The sequence below is a fragment of the Panthera onca genome, chromosome X (assembly GCF_046562875.1).
Source record: "Panthera onca isolate mPanOnc1 chromosome X, mPanOnc1 haplotype 2, whole genome shotgun sequence".
NCBI lineage: Eukaryota > Metazoa > Chordata > Mammalia > Carnivora > Felidae > Panthera > Panthera onca.
Window position 1 is genome coordinate 47,667,775 of NC_138357.1, and position 19,497 is coordinate 47,687,271.

A 19,497-nucleotide genomic window follows, 5' to 3' on the forward strand; every position below is an offset into this window, starting at 1 on the left:
TAAGATAGTAGTGTCAGAGGTCCCAAGCAAATGAAGGGCGGGGACAGCTGGGGGCTGGGGGGTGGTGGTATAGGAACAGAGGCAGGGAACCAGATACCATGCTGCTGAGAAGAAAAAAAAAGACATCGGTTTAAGTCAGGAAACAAAAAAAGGGAACTGAGTGGCTGTGAAAGGGTGGGGTTTGCTCAGACTGTCCTTCCTCTCTGGACTGTAAGAATATGTCTCCAGGGCCAGTGTCTTCTGAGATCGAGTCACACCTTCAAAGTCCTGGCATCTCAATGCATCTGGAAAGCTACCTGCATTAAGTCAGGACTGAGGTGGGTCTGGGGCATGGCAGAGGCTGGGCAGCAGCAACAATTATTTTTCATGGGATCCCTGAAGGCTGGCGAGAAAGCGTGGCTGGTGCCATATCCTCTGCTGGCAGAGAAGGCTGACAGAGGGTGGGAGTGTCATCAGCACAAGGCCCTGGTGGTCCTTTCCAATGATTAGAATGGGATGTAAGGGTCCTTTCCAAGTAGGGTTGTGGGGGGAACAAGAAGAGAAAAAAATGGCATGAGGTGATCATCTGAACAGGTAGCAAATGTTGGAAACGGGCACCTTGGCAAAATTTGGCAGGAAAGTAATATTGTCGATGGTGGTAGGATAAAAATAAGCCATTTGGTAAAATATTGTTTGCAGGCCCAAAATGTATACTTGTGTCACTGAAGCCCTTAGAAGAAGAAAAAGCAGGAGGCAGATTGAGAAAACAGTAAAAGTTCACGTGTCACAATAGGTCCTCAACCTGTGTAAACTGGGGAAAAGCACCGTCTAAACCAGGGTGTAAATTACCTGCCTTGGGCTGCATTGGGCCCATGTTGTCTGGAGTGGGCTGGATTATTGGAATGATTATGTGTGCACCAACCTCGTGGTAATGAGGGTAAGAGCCTGGGCCAGAAGAAAACAGCCTCAGCCTCAGCCCAGAAAGTGTGGCCAACCCCTGAGGTCATGGGGAAGGTTTTTCCTATTACCATTGCCTGCCATGTGCACAGCTTTCCTTTCTCTTGTCATTATTTCTCCTCTCCTTTTCTCTTCTCTCCTCCTTTCCACCCCCTCCTCCTTTCTCTCCTCCTCCTCTCTCTACCTGTACTCCCCTTTACACCCCCCTTTATCTTATTCATTACCATATCCCCAGAACAGAGTTGTGTTTAATAAATAATTGTTGAATTGCATTGGATTCTTCTTGCCCTTTTCTTCCCCTGCTTTTTTCCATTTTTTCTCTCCCACTACTTTTTTACTACCTTCCCCATAGGATTGTTGTGAGTAGGAACCATGTTAATATATGTAAAACAGTTAAAACAAAGCCTGGCAATAGTAAGTACTAGCATCTCCAGGTTTGCTATTATTTTTATTCTGCCTGAGACCTGCTAGTGTCCCCAGAGGGCCTGCCTAGAGCAAATGGTGTGACATTTAGAATAAAATGGATTGCTGACCCTGATCAAGACATCCTTGGGTGGGCTATTAGACTCCAAAGGGAATCCTGGTCCCATATCCTGGTCACTCATTTCTCCAAGCTCAAAATCTCAGTGCCATGCTGTGCATTTCCAGAAGCAGGCCAGCAGCAAAGCCTAGAGGCAGGGGTCTATAAAGCTGTGGGACTGTCCTCTGTGCTGTTAGTTGTGTGCTAGTTCTACTCTTTCCCTCATTTTGCATGCCAAGCCCCTGAACTAAGGGTGCTATAGCCTCTCTGGAGCCTCAGTTATTTGATAAAACAATGTCACCCTCCAAAAAAGCCACAAAATGCAAATACTCATGGAACGTAAAGCATTATACCGAAACAGTATCTCTTAAGGCTAGCCCTGTGTGCTCTATTCTGAACCCCTTTATATTCAGACTATTTAAACTGTTTGCATTAAAGTACAAATTCCTGTTGTTCTGGACCAGTGATGTGTTTGCCTAGAATCCTTTGTAAACTCTTTATGGTGAGAACTAATGCAATTTCCCATCTGCTTCTAGGGTCTCAGTGCAATTTGAAATTATCAGCACTATGATTTATTATTTCCATTTGAGCAAATTTCCTATAGAGATTTTCCTTTCAGTGGACTAGACCCATACCAGGAAGTGACTTAGTATAAGGGGAAGATATGCCTTTTGAAAACCAGTTTGGATGTTCTCCAAAGAGTCATCAGATACTTGCTGCTTTTTGCCCAAAGATGCTGTATTGAGATCAGATCGATAACTCCTGGGAATAAGGGAGAGCTAGAATTTTCAGTAAGTCAGTGTTCAACAAGAAGCTAGAGACAAGACCTTGACATAATTCATCCCAAAGCCTCTTGGTTATGCAAATGAAGCCATCAGGGGATGGGGTGAGAGAACTCCTCCGAGGACCCTGAAACAAATGGGCCACGTGTGACTTTCAGTTTCTATAGAGGTTCATGTGCACTGAGGGAGGGTGTTGGAAATACAAAAGCCTTAATTGCAGGCTTTTCTTCTCACTCTCTGAGAGCCATCATCAGAGACCCTGAGAGTTATTGTTGGTTATCTGAACCTCAGAAAGATCACTGCCTTTCTTCCCTAAAAGAAAAATAAACGGTTGTCAATATAGCTCATTCCTAGAAGAAGGAAATTTTCGAGAGTCAAGATAAGTTAAACTGTACCCAAGTTGGAGGTTGGAATACACTGGAGTTCAAGATCACTGGCTCAATGAAAAACACAGATTAGTCTGCAGCAAAAACAGAGTATAAAACTGACTAGAAATGGAGCAGAAAATAAATAAAGGAATGGGGAAGCAGGCTCTCAAAAGCTAATATCTGGAGTGGAAATTGGTAAAATGTTTCTGGAAACTATTTTGTCAATGTATTTCAAAATGCAAAATGCATATACTTTTTAACTTGGTGAATGATGCTTATATAGAGATTGTAATATCATGGAAAGATAATCAGGAATACTGTTAAACAAGACCTTTGGATATTTTGGGGAAAACGTGTGTTGGTCGGATGGATAGCTAGATAATGTTAAGAAATATAAGTAAACTACAAATTGCATGTGCAGTATGATCTCAAATATAAGAAAAATGCACAGGAAAAATGGAAGTTAATATGCCCAAATATTAATGCCTTTGGATAGTGAGCTTATAATTGATGTTTTCTTTTTTAATATTCTTGTAAAATTAAAAAAATTTAATGTTTATTTTTGAGGCAGAGAGAGGGTGATCATGGGAGGGGCAGAGAGAGAGAGGGAGACACACACAGACTCTGAAGCAGGCTCCAGGCTCCAAGCTGTCAGCACAGAGCTCGGCATGGGGCTCAAACTCACAAACCACAAGATCATGACCTGAGCCTAAGTCAGAGGCTTAACCGACTGAGTCACCCAGCCACCCCTTGAAACATTTTTTATAATGAGCATGTGTTATTTTGATATTGAAGGATAAAATAAATAAAATATTTAAACCAGGGAAAACAAAAACTAAACCGAAAAAGAAGGCCAAAGGGCCACTCAAGTCTGGAGTGAAAGATGGAGACCCCAGTAGTCACCCTGAGAGCCGAGGGACAGTGCTGAAAGTATTACCACCAACCTGATGTTGAGTGCAGACTTACAGATTATCTACCTGGCTCTCGTGTAAAATATTAACATGAAGAACCAGAAGAACCAGAAACCTGAGACCTCTTGGAGAGGACTATAGCAGATGAGAATTTCCCTGGTTAACATGCAGCCAGAAAACTGATTTTGGCTAGAGGACTTCATCACAAATCTCACCCCTTATAGTGCTGAGCATGAAACTTACCAAATAATTTTCTTTGGTGCTTGAAAAGAGCTTCTTGGGAACTTAGCAAGAGCAATTAGGTTTCTTTGTTTCTACAGTTACATTGGAAAGAAGACTTCTCTTCTGGTTCCAGGAAATTCTCAGTGAAAATCTCAATCAGGACCTATGATATGCTTCTTGGAACTGAAAAGAGATTTTTGGTGAGCTAAATTTAGCCCATGATACTCTACTCTAATTTCAGACAGTTGATAATTCTACCAGATTTCATAGTAAAACATCAGGAAGATAGGACTGAAATGGAAAGAAGGGATAACGCAAAGCACATAGGCCAACAGATAAGCCAGACTGAGAATTCATTCTTAGAGTGGAAAACTATGATCACATGTACAAGGATGTCCATGGCAGCATTGTTTATAATTGAAGACAATCAACCTAAATATCCATCAGTAGGAGAATGGATAAATAAAGTGTGATGTACTCATCATATAGAATACTTTATGTGTATAAAAATAGATAAAAATGTGTGAGCTAGAACTACCAAGGAAAATAAATCATAAAACATTAAGCTGAGAAAAATGCAAGTTGCTGAAGAATGTGTACCACTTGTATAGAAATGTAAAACATGCAAACCAATACTAAATATCTTTTATGGATATTTACATATGCAGTAATAATATAGACCCATGCCTAGGAATGATGAACACAAAATTCAAGATATTGGTAACCTCTGAGGAAGGAGGGGATTGATTGTAGAGGAGTATACAAGGAGGTTTTGACTCTATGGATGGTATTTTATTTGTGAAAAACATCAGAAGCAATTATGGCACAATGTTGGGATTTTATAGAGCTAAGTGGTGCATTTCTAAGTATAGCGTTATTCTCTGTACTATTTGCAACATTTCATAATATAAAAGAAAGTACATTCAATCAAAATTTTGTATTCACAGTGTGCAGTAACAACCCTAGGGACAAAGAGTGGATGGGGGTTCAACTTAAATCTTGTGTTTTTATCTCATCAACAATGAAAAATCCTGAACTAGTTAGGATCTCCTTGTGAAAGATTTAAAATGTAAGAAAATCTGGTAGGACTAAGAAGAGTCCACATGTGGGAAGAAGTACAGTTGAAAGTTAATAGGGATAAATCATCCTTTCTAGCGTGGAGGATTATTGCAGAGGAAAATGCCCCCAGGGTCCTGTACTCTCTCTTATCCCCTGAAATTACCACCATTTCCTCTTTTGCCAAATGTTCCTATAAGATGCAGAAGGGTCTGTCCCAACTACTCTTTGATGATAGCCATGGGGTATGACAAGGTGCTGAGGTGGATAGCACCACAACTCATTGAAGGCCAAAAAAAAAAATCCTTCTGGGAGGCAGTGAGGTCGGTGTCACAGAACAGCAAGGGCTGTGGATTCACAGATGGATGAGGTTGGGCAAGTCACACAACCTCCATGAGTCTCACTTTCCTCATCAGTTTGTTGTGAGAAATAAATGAAATAATGAGTATAAAATGCCTGATAGGTAGACTGCATTGAGAGAAACAGGAGTTCCCTTCCATTCCCCTGGGAGGAAAAGGGAATAGACAGACTCTTGGGGCAATTAATTAATGCTTTAAAGGAGAAATAAAGACAGAATGATATTTCTTGGATACTCTGGCTAAGTAGCTATTTGAACTATGACTGACTGGGTATTTCTAATTAGCATCTCCTGGACTCTTCCCAATCATAGGCAGGCTGTGTAGTGTTCTGAACATTGCTCTGGTGTTGTTCCTAATAGTGTTTACCTCAGCCTGAGCGATAATAGGACCAAAGGTGGTTTAGTGTACCCATCCTGTAGGAGCTTTTCATATTAGTTCCTTAGGATAGTGCAGTTTGTAAGATGGCTGAACTCTTACTAACAAGCACCCACTTTTTGAATTCTGCTGCTCCATAGGGAGCTGGGAGGCTGCAAACGGTGTCCACGTGAAAATCCTTGCATTTGTAGTTTAATAAAGAGAACATAATACTGGAATTCTAAATTTTAAATGAAGAGCTCTGTGTCTTTCTTTTACTTTTCCTCCTCTTTCTTTATATGAGCAGCAGTATGTATGTGTGTTTGCGTGTGTGTAATATTCATGTCACTTCCGGTTTCCACCCCCACCCCCACTCCCTGAGTGAACTGGAGGGTCAGCCTTCACTGTGCATCTTTTGTGGTCAAATTGACTGTCAGCTTCAGAAATAGTTAGAAAAAAAACTTAGAACCTTCCACAATAAGTACCTAAAGAAGTTGTAACTGCCCTCTAAAGCAGAGTGTCCATCACACACCAACATTCAGGAAGACATAAAGGACAGATGCACCTTCTTTCACATTATTGGTGGATGGATCAGTGATGACTAAGGAAGAACTACCACATTTTCAGGCTGTGTGTGCAGGGACTGGATCACAAGGAATAGGAGGAAATCTGCCAAAGAGGGTGCAGCTAGCCCTTGGAAATCCTGGTAATCCTTTAGGTTAATGATCTAGAGGTAGAGGCCATTTCACCCCTTGCTCGAAGGGGTGATGGCTAGTGAGAAGCTTGCTTACTTCCTCATACTTAGACCAGCACTAAACCCTAACCAAACACAGACATTTGAAAGAGAAGAAGGCTTCCTCTTGTACAAACTGGATTTGTTCTAAAAAGAAAAAGAGCAGAGGCAGCTTCCAGAAGGACCTATCTTATAGGAAGTAAGAGCAGACACCAAGACTGAAGTGAATGGATGCCAGGTCAGAGCAGGGAATGTGTCCATCAAGAGCTTGCAACAAAGCTAAAGGTAAAATGATGGGTGTGCTTTACTCAGCTAAAAGAAGCAAAATTGGATGCAGTTTGTTGGGGTGCTTCTGATCCAATTTACTGGTCATGCTGCTCACTTTCTTTTATTTTATCTTCTGTAATTCGAATCTTTTTGATTGTGAAAAGGTACTTAATTGGAATTCACCATGGGAAAAAAAGTAATATTGTTACAAGGATCTTGATGAGTGACAATTCTTAAGAATATAGTATTATTACTGGGCTACCACTACTTCTGGGAAAGTGAATAGTTTTAATGTTGAAGGAAATTTCTGTGGGCTTTGAGCTGAATCTGTGTTAAAGAGGACTCTGGTTGTAAACTTTTATCAGTTTGTCACTCCTGTGAGAGACCATGTAAACCAGGGAGTCAGGGAGCTGTGTGACATGATGTGGGAAAAAGTTTGCTCCTTTGCCTAATTTTTCTCAAAAGATCATTTATAAACCGTTGAATTGTGAACCATTCACAATTTATAAACAATTGAGTTATGAACCATTGAATTAGTCTACCACCAAAAGACAGTAGCATTGACATGGTGGATAAGTGATCATTCTGAACATCTGTGGTGTTCCTTCAACCTATTTTTGTGTCCCCAGTATGATAATAGAACCTTCTCCACCACAGGAAAGAGCAGAACAATGGTGTAGATAGCCTCAGACTTTGATAAAAACCACTCCCTTGCTCTCCTGATGTGAGCAATAATCTGTGCTTCACAGGTATAAAAAAATGCTGACTTTATTTTGCATCCATGGTGCCACCAAAATCATTAAGGACTTTAATTTTTTAAAATGCCACCCCCCTTAAGGAAAAAACCCACCTGTAACAAATTTGAGAGGGGTTGGTGATTTTTTTCAGCACTTATTTGTGCTCTGTTTTGTGGCAGTATTTATAGTTTCACTTTATCTGTCTAAGGAAGGTATGGAATTAGTAATATACAATTGTGCATAAACCAAGTAAATAACTTATATAAAAATGTGTTTTGTGCAAATAAAAAAATGGTGACTTTTCGTAACTTTCTTTGCATTTCCATACTTCAGTTACCTAAACTGAATCTTTCTGGAGATTGTAAGTTTGGAGAGGGTGAAATAAGTTAGTTTTCATAAATAGTCAGAGATGGCATCCATAAGACTAAGTTGCATCACTTTTGTATGACACTGTCTAAAAGAACCAATCTAAGAAAAAAAAAAAAGGAGGGAGGAAAAACCAAAAAACAAAAACAACTCCCTCCTCAGAAATTGGTTTTCAATTTTAGAACAAAGATTCTATCCTTTGTAGCTCAGCCAGTGGCCGATGGGCAAAATCAGTTGGGCGGCAGTTAGTATATGTCCATACCCGCAGGTGCAGCTTCCATATCCTTATTAGACCCCTCGGTTACAGACCCCAGTGGGACAGTGTTTGAAAAAATTATATTCACTGTCTAGGAAACTGGGAACTGAAAGTCCAATATCTGCCTCAGTGGAGTTCTGGCACCTGCATTATCCCTTCTGGGAATATCAGAGTCAACAGCTGCAGAGAGGCTTTTGCTGTTAACAGATATCATAAAAGGGTGGTTAGTATAAAGCTGCCTCTAGACATTACCAAGCACACAAATACATGTCATTTGACATCCAGAGCATTCCATTGCCTTATACAAAAAGCCAGTGTATGTGAACTCACAACGTTGAACCAGTCCTCCAATTCAACGTGCATCCATTAAACCTGAAAACTGACAGAGGTGGGGGCTGTGGAAGGAAGATGTCAAGGTAGGAAGAAGGATCTTTGTTAGCTTTGCACATTTCTGTTCCATTTGAAACTAGATGGCCAGGCTGAGGGGAAACCAGGAAGGATGAGGATTAAAGATCTGGGTCCTCAAGAACTTTCATTATCAACAGCACACAAGTGAGTTTCAGAAAGAAGAAGCGATGGCTACAGTGATACTGGAGAGCATCTTTCTCAAGCGATCCCAACAGAAAAAGAAAACATCACCTTTAAACTTCAAGAAGCGCCTCTTTCTCTTGACTGTGAATAAACTTTCCTATTATGAGTATGACTTTGAACGTGGGGTAAGTTTCTCTGCTGTGAAACTTGAGTTTCAAGGACCTGGCCTTAGATCTTCCTTGAGAAGGAAGTAGATCCTTTCTGTTTGGAGGAGGGAGGTGGTAGGGACCTGGGTACATTTCAAAGTAAGGAAAATGTTTCCTATCCTTGAACTAATTACAGCCATGCTGGCGCAAAAATTCAAAGGTGCTAAGAAGCCGGCAGGGGTGGGAGGGATGAAATCTTACCATGGAATCTTGTAATTGGTTATCATTCATTAAATGTTGAGAATGAAATCCAAGTCTAGAAAATTACTTTCTTACTTTTTTATGGTAAAGTCACACACAGTCATCCACTCTTCTATAGTATGTTCCTTTATCTGATAGTCAAAAAATATTAGATTAATAGATCTGAAAGTTTTTTGTTTTTTTTTCAAAATGACAGGTCCTAATGTAGACTGTGGGTGTCACCTCACTATGTTGAATGATTAGATAACAAAATCTAATCATCTAGTTGCTAAATCAGTCTTAACCTTTCTCCATTTCTTCCTCATTCTCTTTCTCAGAGAAGAGGCAGTAAGAAGGGTTCAATAGATATTGAGAAGATCACCTGCGTTGAAACAGTGGTTCCTGAAAAAAATCCTCCCCCTGAAAGACAGATTCCGGTAAGTAGAGGCCACTGTCAGAGCAGGAGTGGAGTGGTTAAGAAACTTGGAACACTTCAGTTCTCTGCAAATAAAATGGTGATGCTGTGCAATATGGTAAATCTCCCTTATAAAATTCTTCACTCTGCCACATATTGGTTATATTGAGTCTCAGCATTTTACACCCAGATGCAGAACAACTCACTTAACCTTGAAAACTCCTAACACCAATTTTAAGACGACATATCAAATTTTCTTTTTGTGGTAAAGATTTTATTTTTTTAAAATAATCTCTACACCCAAGGTGGGGTTTGAACTCACAACCCTGAGACCAAGAGTCACATGCTCCACCAACTGAGCCAGCCAGGGGCCCCAATATTTAAAATTTTCAAACTGATCAGAGATTATTAGTTTTACTGTCTCAGACACCAGGATCAGATTTATAGGTTTGAGTTAGTCTGAAGGCCAGAATCTAGGGCTCTGAGTCATGAGATTCTTTAATAACTCAAGGTTTAGTCTCCTCTCATTTCCCAGAGGCTCTTTAAGGCATAACACTTACAGATTTCAGATTGAATTTTTAAAAAAATATATCATTTATTATTTTTCCTTATTATAGAAACTCTATAAAATACTTTAAAAAGCACAATAAAGAAGATAAAACCATGCATAATCCCATTATCCAGGTAAAACAGCTATTGTATGTTGGTATACAGAGTTTCAGATGTTTTTCTCCACTAGCAACACACATATTCATACTACTATGTATGTTATACATTTATTTTTTAAGTCTATTTATTTAAGTAATCTCTACAACAAACATGGAGCTCAAACTCACACCCCCAACATCAAGAGCCACATGCTTTTCTGCCTAAGTGTGCCAGGCACCCATATGTTAGGTATTGAAAACATAGAATCATACTAAACATCTTGCTTTGTAACATTTTCAATTTAACAATATATGGAAGCTTTTCCCATGACAATAGATACTTTTTAATAACGTGATTTTAATGACTATGTGGTATTCTCTATTATGAATATACTGCAATTTGTTTAACTGACCTATTACTACACATTTGTTTCCAACTTGATATTATAACCATGTTAAGAATATCCTTGCATACATCTTTATGTACATTTGCTATTCATTTCCTTAAAATAACTTCCTAGAAGTAAAATATTATTCTTCCCTTTATTAAATTTGTACAGTTTGGTTATGTTTATCTTTATATTCTATTTTCTAGAAGTGCAATTTAAATTTCATGCACTCCTACAAGCTATGTATGAGAGTATCTCTATTTCTCTACATTCTTTCCAGTATCAGACATTTTAAATATTTGTTAATTTGGCAGCCAAGAAAAGTGATATTTCATTTCTGACTTATTTTGCAATTTTTTGTTACTCATAAGGTTGAATGTTTATGTCTTACACCTTATTTATATTTTTCCATCTGTGAATTGCCTGCTCATTTTTTTTGCCCAATTTTCTGCTCAAATGTTTACTTTATTCTTAGTACTTTTTAAGAGATCTTGATATATTAAGAGTATTAATCCTTAGAGTGCCTGGGTGCTTCAGTCAGTTGTGTCTGACTCTTGATTTTGGCTCAGGTCATGATCTCACAGTTCGTGAGTTCGAGCCCCGTGTCAGGCTCTGTGCTGACAGTGCAGAGCCTGCTTGGGATTCTCTGTCTCCTTCTCTCTCTACTCCTCCTCTGCTCATTTTCTCTCTGTCAAAATAAACATTTTTTTTAAAAAAGAGTATTAATCCTTTAACTGTAATATGTGTTGAAAATATTTTTCCCAGTTTTTCATTTATCTTTTAATTTTATGGTGTTTTTTACTTGTTCATTTTTACCATACTGGGTTTTAAAGTCTATGCCATCAAATTACTTCATCTTTTTCCTAATGTTTCTAACCTTTAGCATTATATTGGAAAGGCCTTGTCTCCCACAAGATTATACATACACTTATGTTTTTTTTTTCTCAGTCATTCATAATTCCATTTTTATATTAACCTCTTGAATCCATCCAGAATTTACTTTGGTGTATGGTGTGAAATAGCCACCTAACTCTCCCTCAACACACATACCAATATTAGTGGTAAAATGTTTGTCCCAGCACCACTGATTGAGTAACCTCCCTTTCCTTGATGGTTTGAAATGCATGAGGTTTTTTTTTTTTTTTTTTTGAACACGTATGTGCTGGTTCTTATGGATATGTGTCCCTATTGGGTTAAAGGAAGCAATCTCTAATAAGAATTGTCTGTGCAGGAATGTCTTCTAGAGCCACTGCAAAGGACTCCCAGTACCCAAGGAAATCCAAAAGACAGCAATGTATCAATTAACAACCATGCTCTCTTCTTTTTTAAGTTTTTTTTTTTAATGTTTATTTCTGAGAGACAGAGAATGAGCAGGGGAGAGGCAGAGAGAGAGAATCCAAAGCAGGCTCCAGGCTCTGAGCTGTCATCACAGAGCCCGACGTGGGGCTCGAACTCACAAGCCATGAGATCACGACCTGAGCCGAAGTCGGATGCCCAACCGACTGAGCCATCCAGGCACCCTTAAATTGTTATTTTAATTCTAGTTAGCTAACAGGCAGTGTTATATTAGTTTCAGGTGTACAGTATAGTAATTCAATAGTTCCATACTTTCCCTGAGCTCATCACAAGTGCACTCCTTAATTTCCATCACCAGTTTAACCCAACACCCACCCACCTCCCCTCTGGTAACCACCAAATTGTTCTCTATACTTATCTGTTTCTTGCTTTGACTCTCTCTCTCTCTCTCTCTCTCTCTGTCTCTCATTTTTTCCTTTGCTTGTTTATTTTGTTTCTTAAATTCCATATTGAGTGAAGTCATATGTTTTTTGTCCTCTATCCGACTTACTTTACTTGGCATTATACTCTCTAGTTCCATCCATGCTTCAAATGGCAAGATTTCACTCTTTTTAATGGATGAATAATATTCCATTGTATGTGTGTGTATACACACACACATCTATATGTCTATATCTATATCTATATCTATATCTATATCTATATCTATATATCTATATATCACATCTTCTTTAACCATTTATTAATGGATGGACACTTCAGCTGCTTCCATATCTCAGCTATTTAAGTAATAATGCTATAAACATAGGGGTGCATGTGTCCCTTTGAATTAGCGTTTTTGTATTCTTTGGGTAAATGACAAGTAGTGCAATTGCTGGATCATAAGGTAGTTCTATTTTTAACTTTTTAAGGAACTTCCACACTGTTTTCCACAGTGGCATGTGCTTTCTTCTTTCATTGCAGAGAAGGGGTGAAGAATCCAGTGAAATGGAGCAGATTTCAATCATTGAAAGGTTCCCTTATCCCTTCCAGGTAAGGTATTTTCTCTCACCAGCTCTCAAAGGTACCTGTAATGTAATAATTAGGGATGGGGTGCGGGGCACAGTGAAGAATACTAGGTCCCAGTGAACAGAAGTTGAGGTGGATAAGGACACTCAAGTGAGAAATGACACTGACATGGGCTAAGAGTGTTTTTTTTTCTATTTTCCCAATTTAACATAGTACCTTTTAGTCCCTACACCTCAAAGAGAATCCATAATGGCAGTAATTGTATTATGGCGTGTCTTGTCTATGGTAACTACATTGAGAAAGATGCTCTGTTGAGTGAGCATTTCACTTCCTTCTGGTCCTGCCTATCTGTCTAATGGTGGTCATGTGGGTTGAAAAGACAGAAAAGGGGAGGGAAGGAGTAGTATTAGGAAGTTCCGTATGGGGAAGGCTTATTAGACTTATACATAAACTTAAATTCTATTCAAGTCTGAAATAACTGAAAAGCCACATAGATATCTGTTTCATAGGTGCATTGTAATCCATGAGGGAGAGCAAGAGCTTCAGATTCAACCTTCAGTTTGGCTTGCTTACATCCTGAAAACTCTGTAGGTCATATGTTGTGAATATAGCAGCCTCTGCAAACAGTGAAAGCCAGAAAAGGAAGTGGAAAGTCTCAGGGGAGGGGGCTTTCTGTCATGGATTTATAAGCACAGCAAGACTAACAAGCAAAAAGAAAAATTTGCAAGGATCTTGTTCACATCCTTGACTGTATCAAAATTTACAAAACCTATGAAGGAGGAGTGTTTTAGACATCGTTTTTACTACTGTTGTCTTTCAACAAGATGATGTTGTTTGGCTGGGCTAGTGGATAATACCATTAATTAATTCAAATTAATTTACATTTGATTTCAGAATCCAATATGTAATGTCTGTGAGGATTGGAACCACATGTTTCATGCACCTCTACAATACCTAACACAATGCCTTGTACATGTGAAGTTTTTAAAAAATACTGTTTGATTTGATGACAATGCTTAATATATACTTTACTCTTTTTGAAGTAAATATATACTTTACTCTTTTGTGGTTCCAAACTTGGTTTATTTTGGCAATGGGAGGCCACTAGGGCATGGGAGGAAAATTAGCTCTGAGTTAAAATTTTGTTACATATTATAATCCATATGTACCGATGAAGACTTAAGTTATACAAATCATTACTTCAATTCTCTCCTATACAAACACAAAGTTTAATAAGATCATAACATATTCTTTGTTGGATAAACACAAATCCTGTCTCCATCATGAGTAGAGGGAAATATTATGAACTATGTTTACACACAAACTGAAACACAGGTCAAGAGGATCTAGGACCATTTAAAAAGCTAAGAGCCCCTAAGTCCTACTACCCTGGATATTAATTGTTCAGGAATTTATCAGACAGCTCACATGACCCCAGCTCCACTGCTGACTGAAGACCCTAACTTTCTTTGTTTTCCACTATGAATATACAAAGTTGCAGCTTAAGATTATTTCTTTCAAAAACTTTCTTCTTTTTTCTGAATCCTAACTGCTGAAGTCTGTGTGTCCATTGCCTCAGGTTGTATATGATGAAGGGCCTCTTTATGTCTTCTCCCCAACTGAAGAACTGAGGAAGCGCTGGATTCATCAGCTCAAAAATGGTGAGAATTATTTTGAAAATAAACTAGTTTTCAAAGAAAGAAGGGAAGAAAGTAGAGGGAGAGGGAAAGGGAGAGAAAGAAGAGAGAAAGGAGCAGGGGGACAGGGAAAGAGAGATGGAGGGAGTGAGGAAAGGAGAGACTAAAGAAGAATGGATGGAAGGAGGCAGGCGACAGAGAAAAAAGAGAAGAGGTGGAAGAAACAAAAGGAAAGAGAGGAGGGAGGTGGGAAGGAAGAAAACAGGGAGGGAGGAAGGAAAGAAGACGATAAATTGTATTTTATCCAATATTAGTGATACAATTGAGTTATTAAACTCCTTTCCTTCCATTATATGAATAAAAGATAACGTACTAGACAAAGACTTTCAATGCAGTTCCACCATTATCTCTCTAGTGCAATTCTGTAGTTATGGGCACCTCTATTTCCCTATCTATAAAATAGTCCCACTCTTTCCACCAACTATAAGGGTGGTATGGCATTCAATGGTTATTGCAATATTTCAAATCCTAAGTATAAAATATCTAGTTCCCAAAACTTAGATGATTATGAGAATGCTTGAAGTCAGAGCAGAGAAGCTTCTTCCAAGCCCTCTTCTGCCACTAATAAACTGGGTGACCTCTGGCAAGTAGGCCAACAAGCTCCTTTTGAGGCTTAGTTTCTTCTTCTGGAATAGAAATAATAATGGTACCTGCCATACCTACCTCCAGGGTTGTCTTAATGATCAAATGATATAATGTTTATGAAAACACATGGAAAACTATAAAACACTGTATAGGAAAGCATGGTACATCTCTTTCATGGGTAAATATTTTCTAAGGAACTATTTCATGTTCCTTGTTTTGTGAGGACTTAAACTTGCATAGTTTCAGCATTTCACAAAGACCATACAACATGCTCAGATAAACTTGACTCTAAAGTCTTGCAGCACAGGATGCATGCACACATATTTGTGTGTATATATAGCCACATGTCAAGTGACTGAGAGATTAACTGGTTGAGTTGACATCAGGAAAGGCTGCCTAGAGAAACAGGAAGGATGGCAGACTGATAACAGCATGGTTGGGTTATTGCACGACAGCCTTTTTTGTTAACATTTAGATTCTGATATTCGGCGGCTCACCATACCACCCTTATTCACTCCCTTGAGTGCAAGTCTGATTGGCCAAAATAAAAATCACCAAATCTTTCAAGCTGAAAGAGGAGAGGAGAAAGGAAGAAAGGGGTCATTTATTGTATTCTTGCTATGTTCCATACACCAAGCTAGGTACCTTATATTTATTGTCTCATTTAATTCTCACAGCAGCTGTGGGTTAAAACAACAATAATAGGGGTGCCTGAGTGGCTCAGTCGGTTAAGTGTCCAACTCTTGGTTTCGGCTCAGGTCATGATCTTGCAGTTCATGAGTTTGAGCCCTGAATCGGGCTCTGTGCTGGCAGCGCAGAGCCTGCTTAGGAATCTTTCTCTCCCTTCCTTTCCCTGCCCCTCCCTGGCGTGTGCTGTCTCTCTCTCTCTCAAAACAAATAACTAAATAAATAAATTTTAAAAATAAAAAAATAACAATACTTAATAAGCACTTATTATGTACCAGGCTCTGTGCCAAGTGTTTCAAATGTACTAGCTTTTAGTTCTCATGATAAGTTTATGAAGTATGTATTATTCCCCTATTTATAGATGAGGGAACTGAGGTTCAAAGAGGTTCAGTAACCTGCTCATGGTCACATTCATGGGCACACTTGATGGTAAAGCCTGGAGTTTTACCATATCCCTAGGTCTGAATGACTCCAGAGCCTAAGTTTAGTACATAGTTTCATGCTGGTTTGTTCTCAAGCCCAGAAGTTATACCTGTAGTTAGCTGCAAGATATTCTAGAGTAAGGCCATGTTGAGATGGCAAATTGGTGATATCTTATACCACAAAGTCCAGTTCTTGGGATTTTGGGGGGGGCATGTTTTAAGGTAAGAGGCCTGCTTTAGCCCTAGGAGTACAAAATGAGCACACAGAAGGCATATATGTTTGTATTTCTTTGGTTTCTCTCCACAGTGCCTAATACAGTGACTTGAATGCAGAAAGGGACCAATGGTTATGCTCACTGATTTTTCTGTAAGAGTATACAACCACCACTAACTAGGGCTCCATGTTGATGGACAGCTAGGAGTTAGTTTGGAAATAGGGGAAAGTGGGACATACTGAGCAAGAACCAGAAGAGAAAAAAAAGTGACACATGCAAGTTAGTAACTCCCTTACACTTAAACTACTAATTTCAAAACCAGTCATAAGTTAGCCTAACAAATATTTACTGAGTGTCCACTGTATTCAAGGTATTAGCAATGACTGAATATCCAGTGTGTGGGGCACCTGGGTAGCTCAGTCCGTTAAGGGTCTGACTCTTGATTTTGCCTCAGGTCATGATCTCACAGTTTGCGAGATTGAGCCCAGTGTTGGGCTCTACACTGGCACTGTAGAGTCTGCTTGGGATTGTTTCTCTCTCCCTCTCTCTCTGCCCATCTCCTGTTTGAGCTCTCTCTCTCTCTCTCTCTCTCTCTCTCTTTCTCTCTCCTGTCTGTCTCTCTCTCAAAATAAATAAATAATCATTAAGAAAATTAAAAAAAAGAATATCCAGCTTGTAAACTTGGCTTATTAACTCAAATGGCAAACATAATGCTGATTATGCACTACTATTAAAGTTCATTAGGTAAGTAAAACTACAACAACAGTAAAAATAAAGCCAAAACAAATAGAAAATACTACCACTTGAGTTGGGTTATTAGTGTGGATAGGTAGTGTGGGAAGGTACAATTTTGCCTTCTCTTCTCTTGTGTTTCTGAAGGCATTTCATTTCCAGTTGTTCTACACCTGGGTGTATGTCTTCTTGAACCTGCTTGGGCTGACAACATGACCCAAAAAAGTAGGTAACTTGCAACAAAATACCATAGTTGCTGGGGGACTTAGGTGCAAGTCGTAACAATACCAAGACAGCCCCAGGTTCTGCAATGCCAATTGTGAGATAATATAGGAGGCATAAAGTCCTACTCTAGGGATAAGTTATCCCACTGTAGGATAAAATGCAGCAGTTGAAAATCACTGGCATGAGAAGGAGACTTCATCTGAGTACTGGCTACCTATGCAGGGTTATTGGCTATTAAAGTGCCTGAGGGAGCCTTCTGAGGTCCTGGATCAGAGTGGTGGTTAAATGGTTGTAAACAAATGTGGCTAGTTGTATATCTTAGATTGCACACTTCATTATGTGTAAGTTATACCTCCATTTAAAAGTAAGGCTTCAGGTACCCCATATCCAGCTGCCTTCTTTTTTCAGTGGCACTTTCCATGCAGAGATTGTATCCCTGAGGACTTGGGCTCTCTCCTTCCATTTCCTTGAACACAACAGTGGGCACTTTAATGTTATAGCACCACAAATATGTGTCTACATTCACTCTAGAATATTGGTTTGGACAAGCTCAATAGATCCTCTCCTAATTGCAACTTCAAAAATAAGCAAAAGTCCTGACCTCACCAAAAATGAAAGAAAGAGTGGCATTGACAAAACTGCGACAACTAATATAGGGAGGAAGAACTCATTCATAATGAAACAGAATTTTAGACATTATCCTGATAAATATGAACATGAGAGACCAGCCCATCAAGTACTTGGAGAAAGTGCACCAACCATTAGTGCTTCCCAGACAGAGTTGGCCCTATGCATTGGTGAAGTAGTCTTTCCCGGCCCTCTCACTTGGACACTGTCTTAGTCAGCTCAGGCTGTAAGAAAAAATACCATAGACCAGGTGGCTTAAACAACAAACATTGATTTATCACCATTCTGGAATCTGGGGAGTCCAAGATCAATATGCCAGTGGATTTGGTTTCTGGTGAGAACCCTCTGCCTGGCTTGCAGAATGGGCACTTTCTCCCTCTGTTTTCCTATGGCAGAGAGAGACAGAATCTCTCTCTCTTGTCTCTTCATATAAGGGCACTAATCCCATCATGAGGACTCCATTCTTATGACCTAATTACCTCCCTAAGCCTCCATCTCCTAATACTATCGCATTGAGTGGCTTCATCATATGAATTTCAAGGTAGGGGGGACATAAACATTTAGTCCATAACAGATAAATGTTTTTGAAATTCCCTCCTAGGTAGCTGGAAATACCAGTTCTGGATTAGCCAGCAAGAGAAAGGGTGTAATCTTCAAGGGACCCTGTAAGAGGCAGGCATTACTTAGGAATGTAGGGTGAGTTCCTAATGAGTCTTCTGTAGGGAGAGAGGGAAGAATGCATTATGTGCCTTCATCCGCATATTAGCATAGCTTCGTTTTGTAGAGCAGCCAGTTATTGGTTAAGAATTCTTGGCAGGTCTGCCAGTGTGCAGGCCTGCACCAGAGGGCCTTCAAATCCCTGGGTGAAGAGTAATGGTGGGAGGAGGGAGGGGCAGAGAATGGAGGTAGTGAGAGTGATCAGTCCTGGCTGACATCTGGAATGTTGTTCAGAATTGCCAGTGCCTGGTAATAATAAAAGACAGACTTTTGGTTGGTTTTACTAGTGTTTTAAAATTCTCTAGAGACGGGGCGCCTGGGTGGCGCAGTCGGTTAAGCGTCCGACTTCAGCCAGGTCACGATCTCGCGGTCTGTGAGTTCGAGCCCCGCGTCAGGCTCTGGGCTGGTGGCTCGGAGCCTGGAGCCTGTTTCCGATTCTGTGTCTCCCTCTCTCTCTGCCCCTCCCCCGTTCATGCTCTCTCTCTGTCCCAAAAATAAATAAAAAAACGTTGAAAAAAAATAAAAAAAAAATAAAATTCTCTAGAGACAATTCAGCCCCTTAGCTTGCACCTCCATCTGACTAGGTCCCACCACCCTGTACCTGGTAAGATGGTGAAGGGGAGTGCTGAGAAAGTAAAGGACGAGGTTAAGCAGGGAACAGTGGTTAGAAGTACTCCAATCCATGTTTACAAAAGCATCACAATAGTACTTTAAAAACACCAGCACTTTTGTTCATTTGCCTGTGAAATGCACCTGGCCACCAGAAGCTTCTAGGCTTCCCTCAAAGTCTTAAGTGAATGAATGGAGTGAGACTAGCAAGCTCGTAAGGACTTGAGTTGGTCTCTACAGAGGAAAAATTTCCCTTGTTTTTTTAAAATTTTTTAATATTTATATATTTTTGAGACAGAGAGAGACAGAGCATGAGCAGGGAAGGGGCAGAGAGAGAGGGAGACACAGAATCTGAAGCAGGCTCCAGGCTCTGAGCTGTCAGCACAGAGCCTGACGCGGGGCTCGAACTCGTCAACTGCAAGATCATGACCTGAGCCGAAGT

The 19,497-nt window shown here is 39.7% G+C and overlaps 1 protein-coding gene across 4 annotated transcripts in view; it reads left to right on the top strand.

The window, feature by feature from the left end:
- Nucleotides 1-178: 178 nt before the first annotated feature.
- BTK (Bruton tyrosine kinase) overlaps nt 179-19,497 on the top strand; it is a 32,596-nt gene continuing 13,277 nt past the window's right edge. The window contains exons 1-6 of one of the 4 annotated variants that reach the window (XM_081792971.1): nt 179-317; nt 3,838-3,939; nt 8,413-8,583; nt 9,123-9,221; nt 12,495-12,563; nt 14,119-14,200. In XM_081792971.1, the coding sequence (XP_081649097.1) occupies nt 3,910-3,939; nt 8,413-8,583; nt 9,123-9,221; nt 12,495-12,563; nt 14,119-14,200 (451 nt within the window). In that variant the 5' untranslated portion in view covers nt 179-317; nt 3,838-3,909. Of the gene's footprint in view, nt 318-3,837; nt 3,940-8,337; nt 8,584-9,122; nt 9,222-12,494; nt 12,564-14,118; nt 14,201-19,497 lie in introns of those variants that run through there. The other 3 variants (XM_081792973.1, XM_081792972.1, XM_081792974.1) reach the window with 3 other exon arrangements.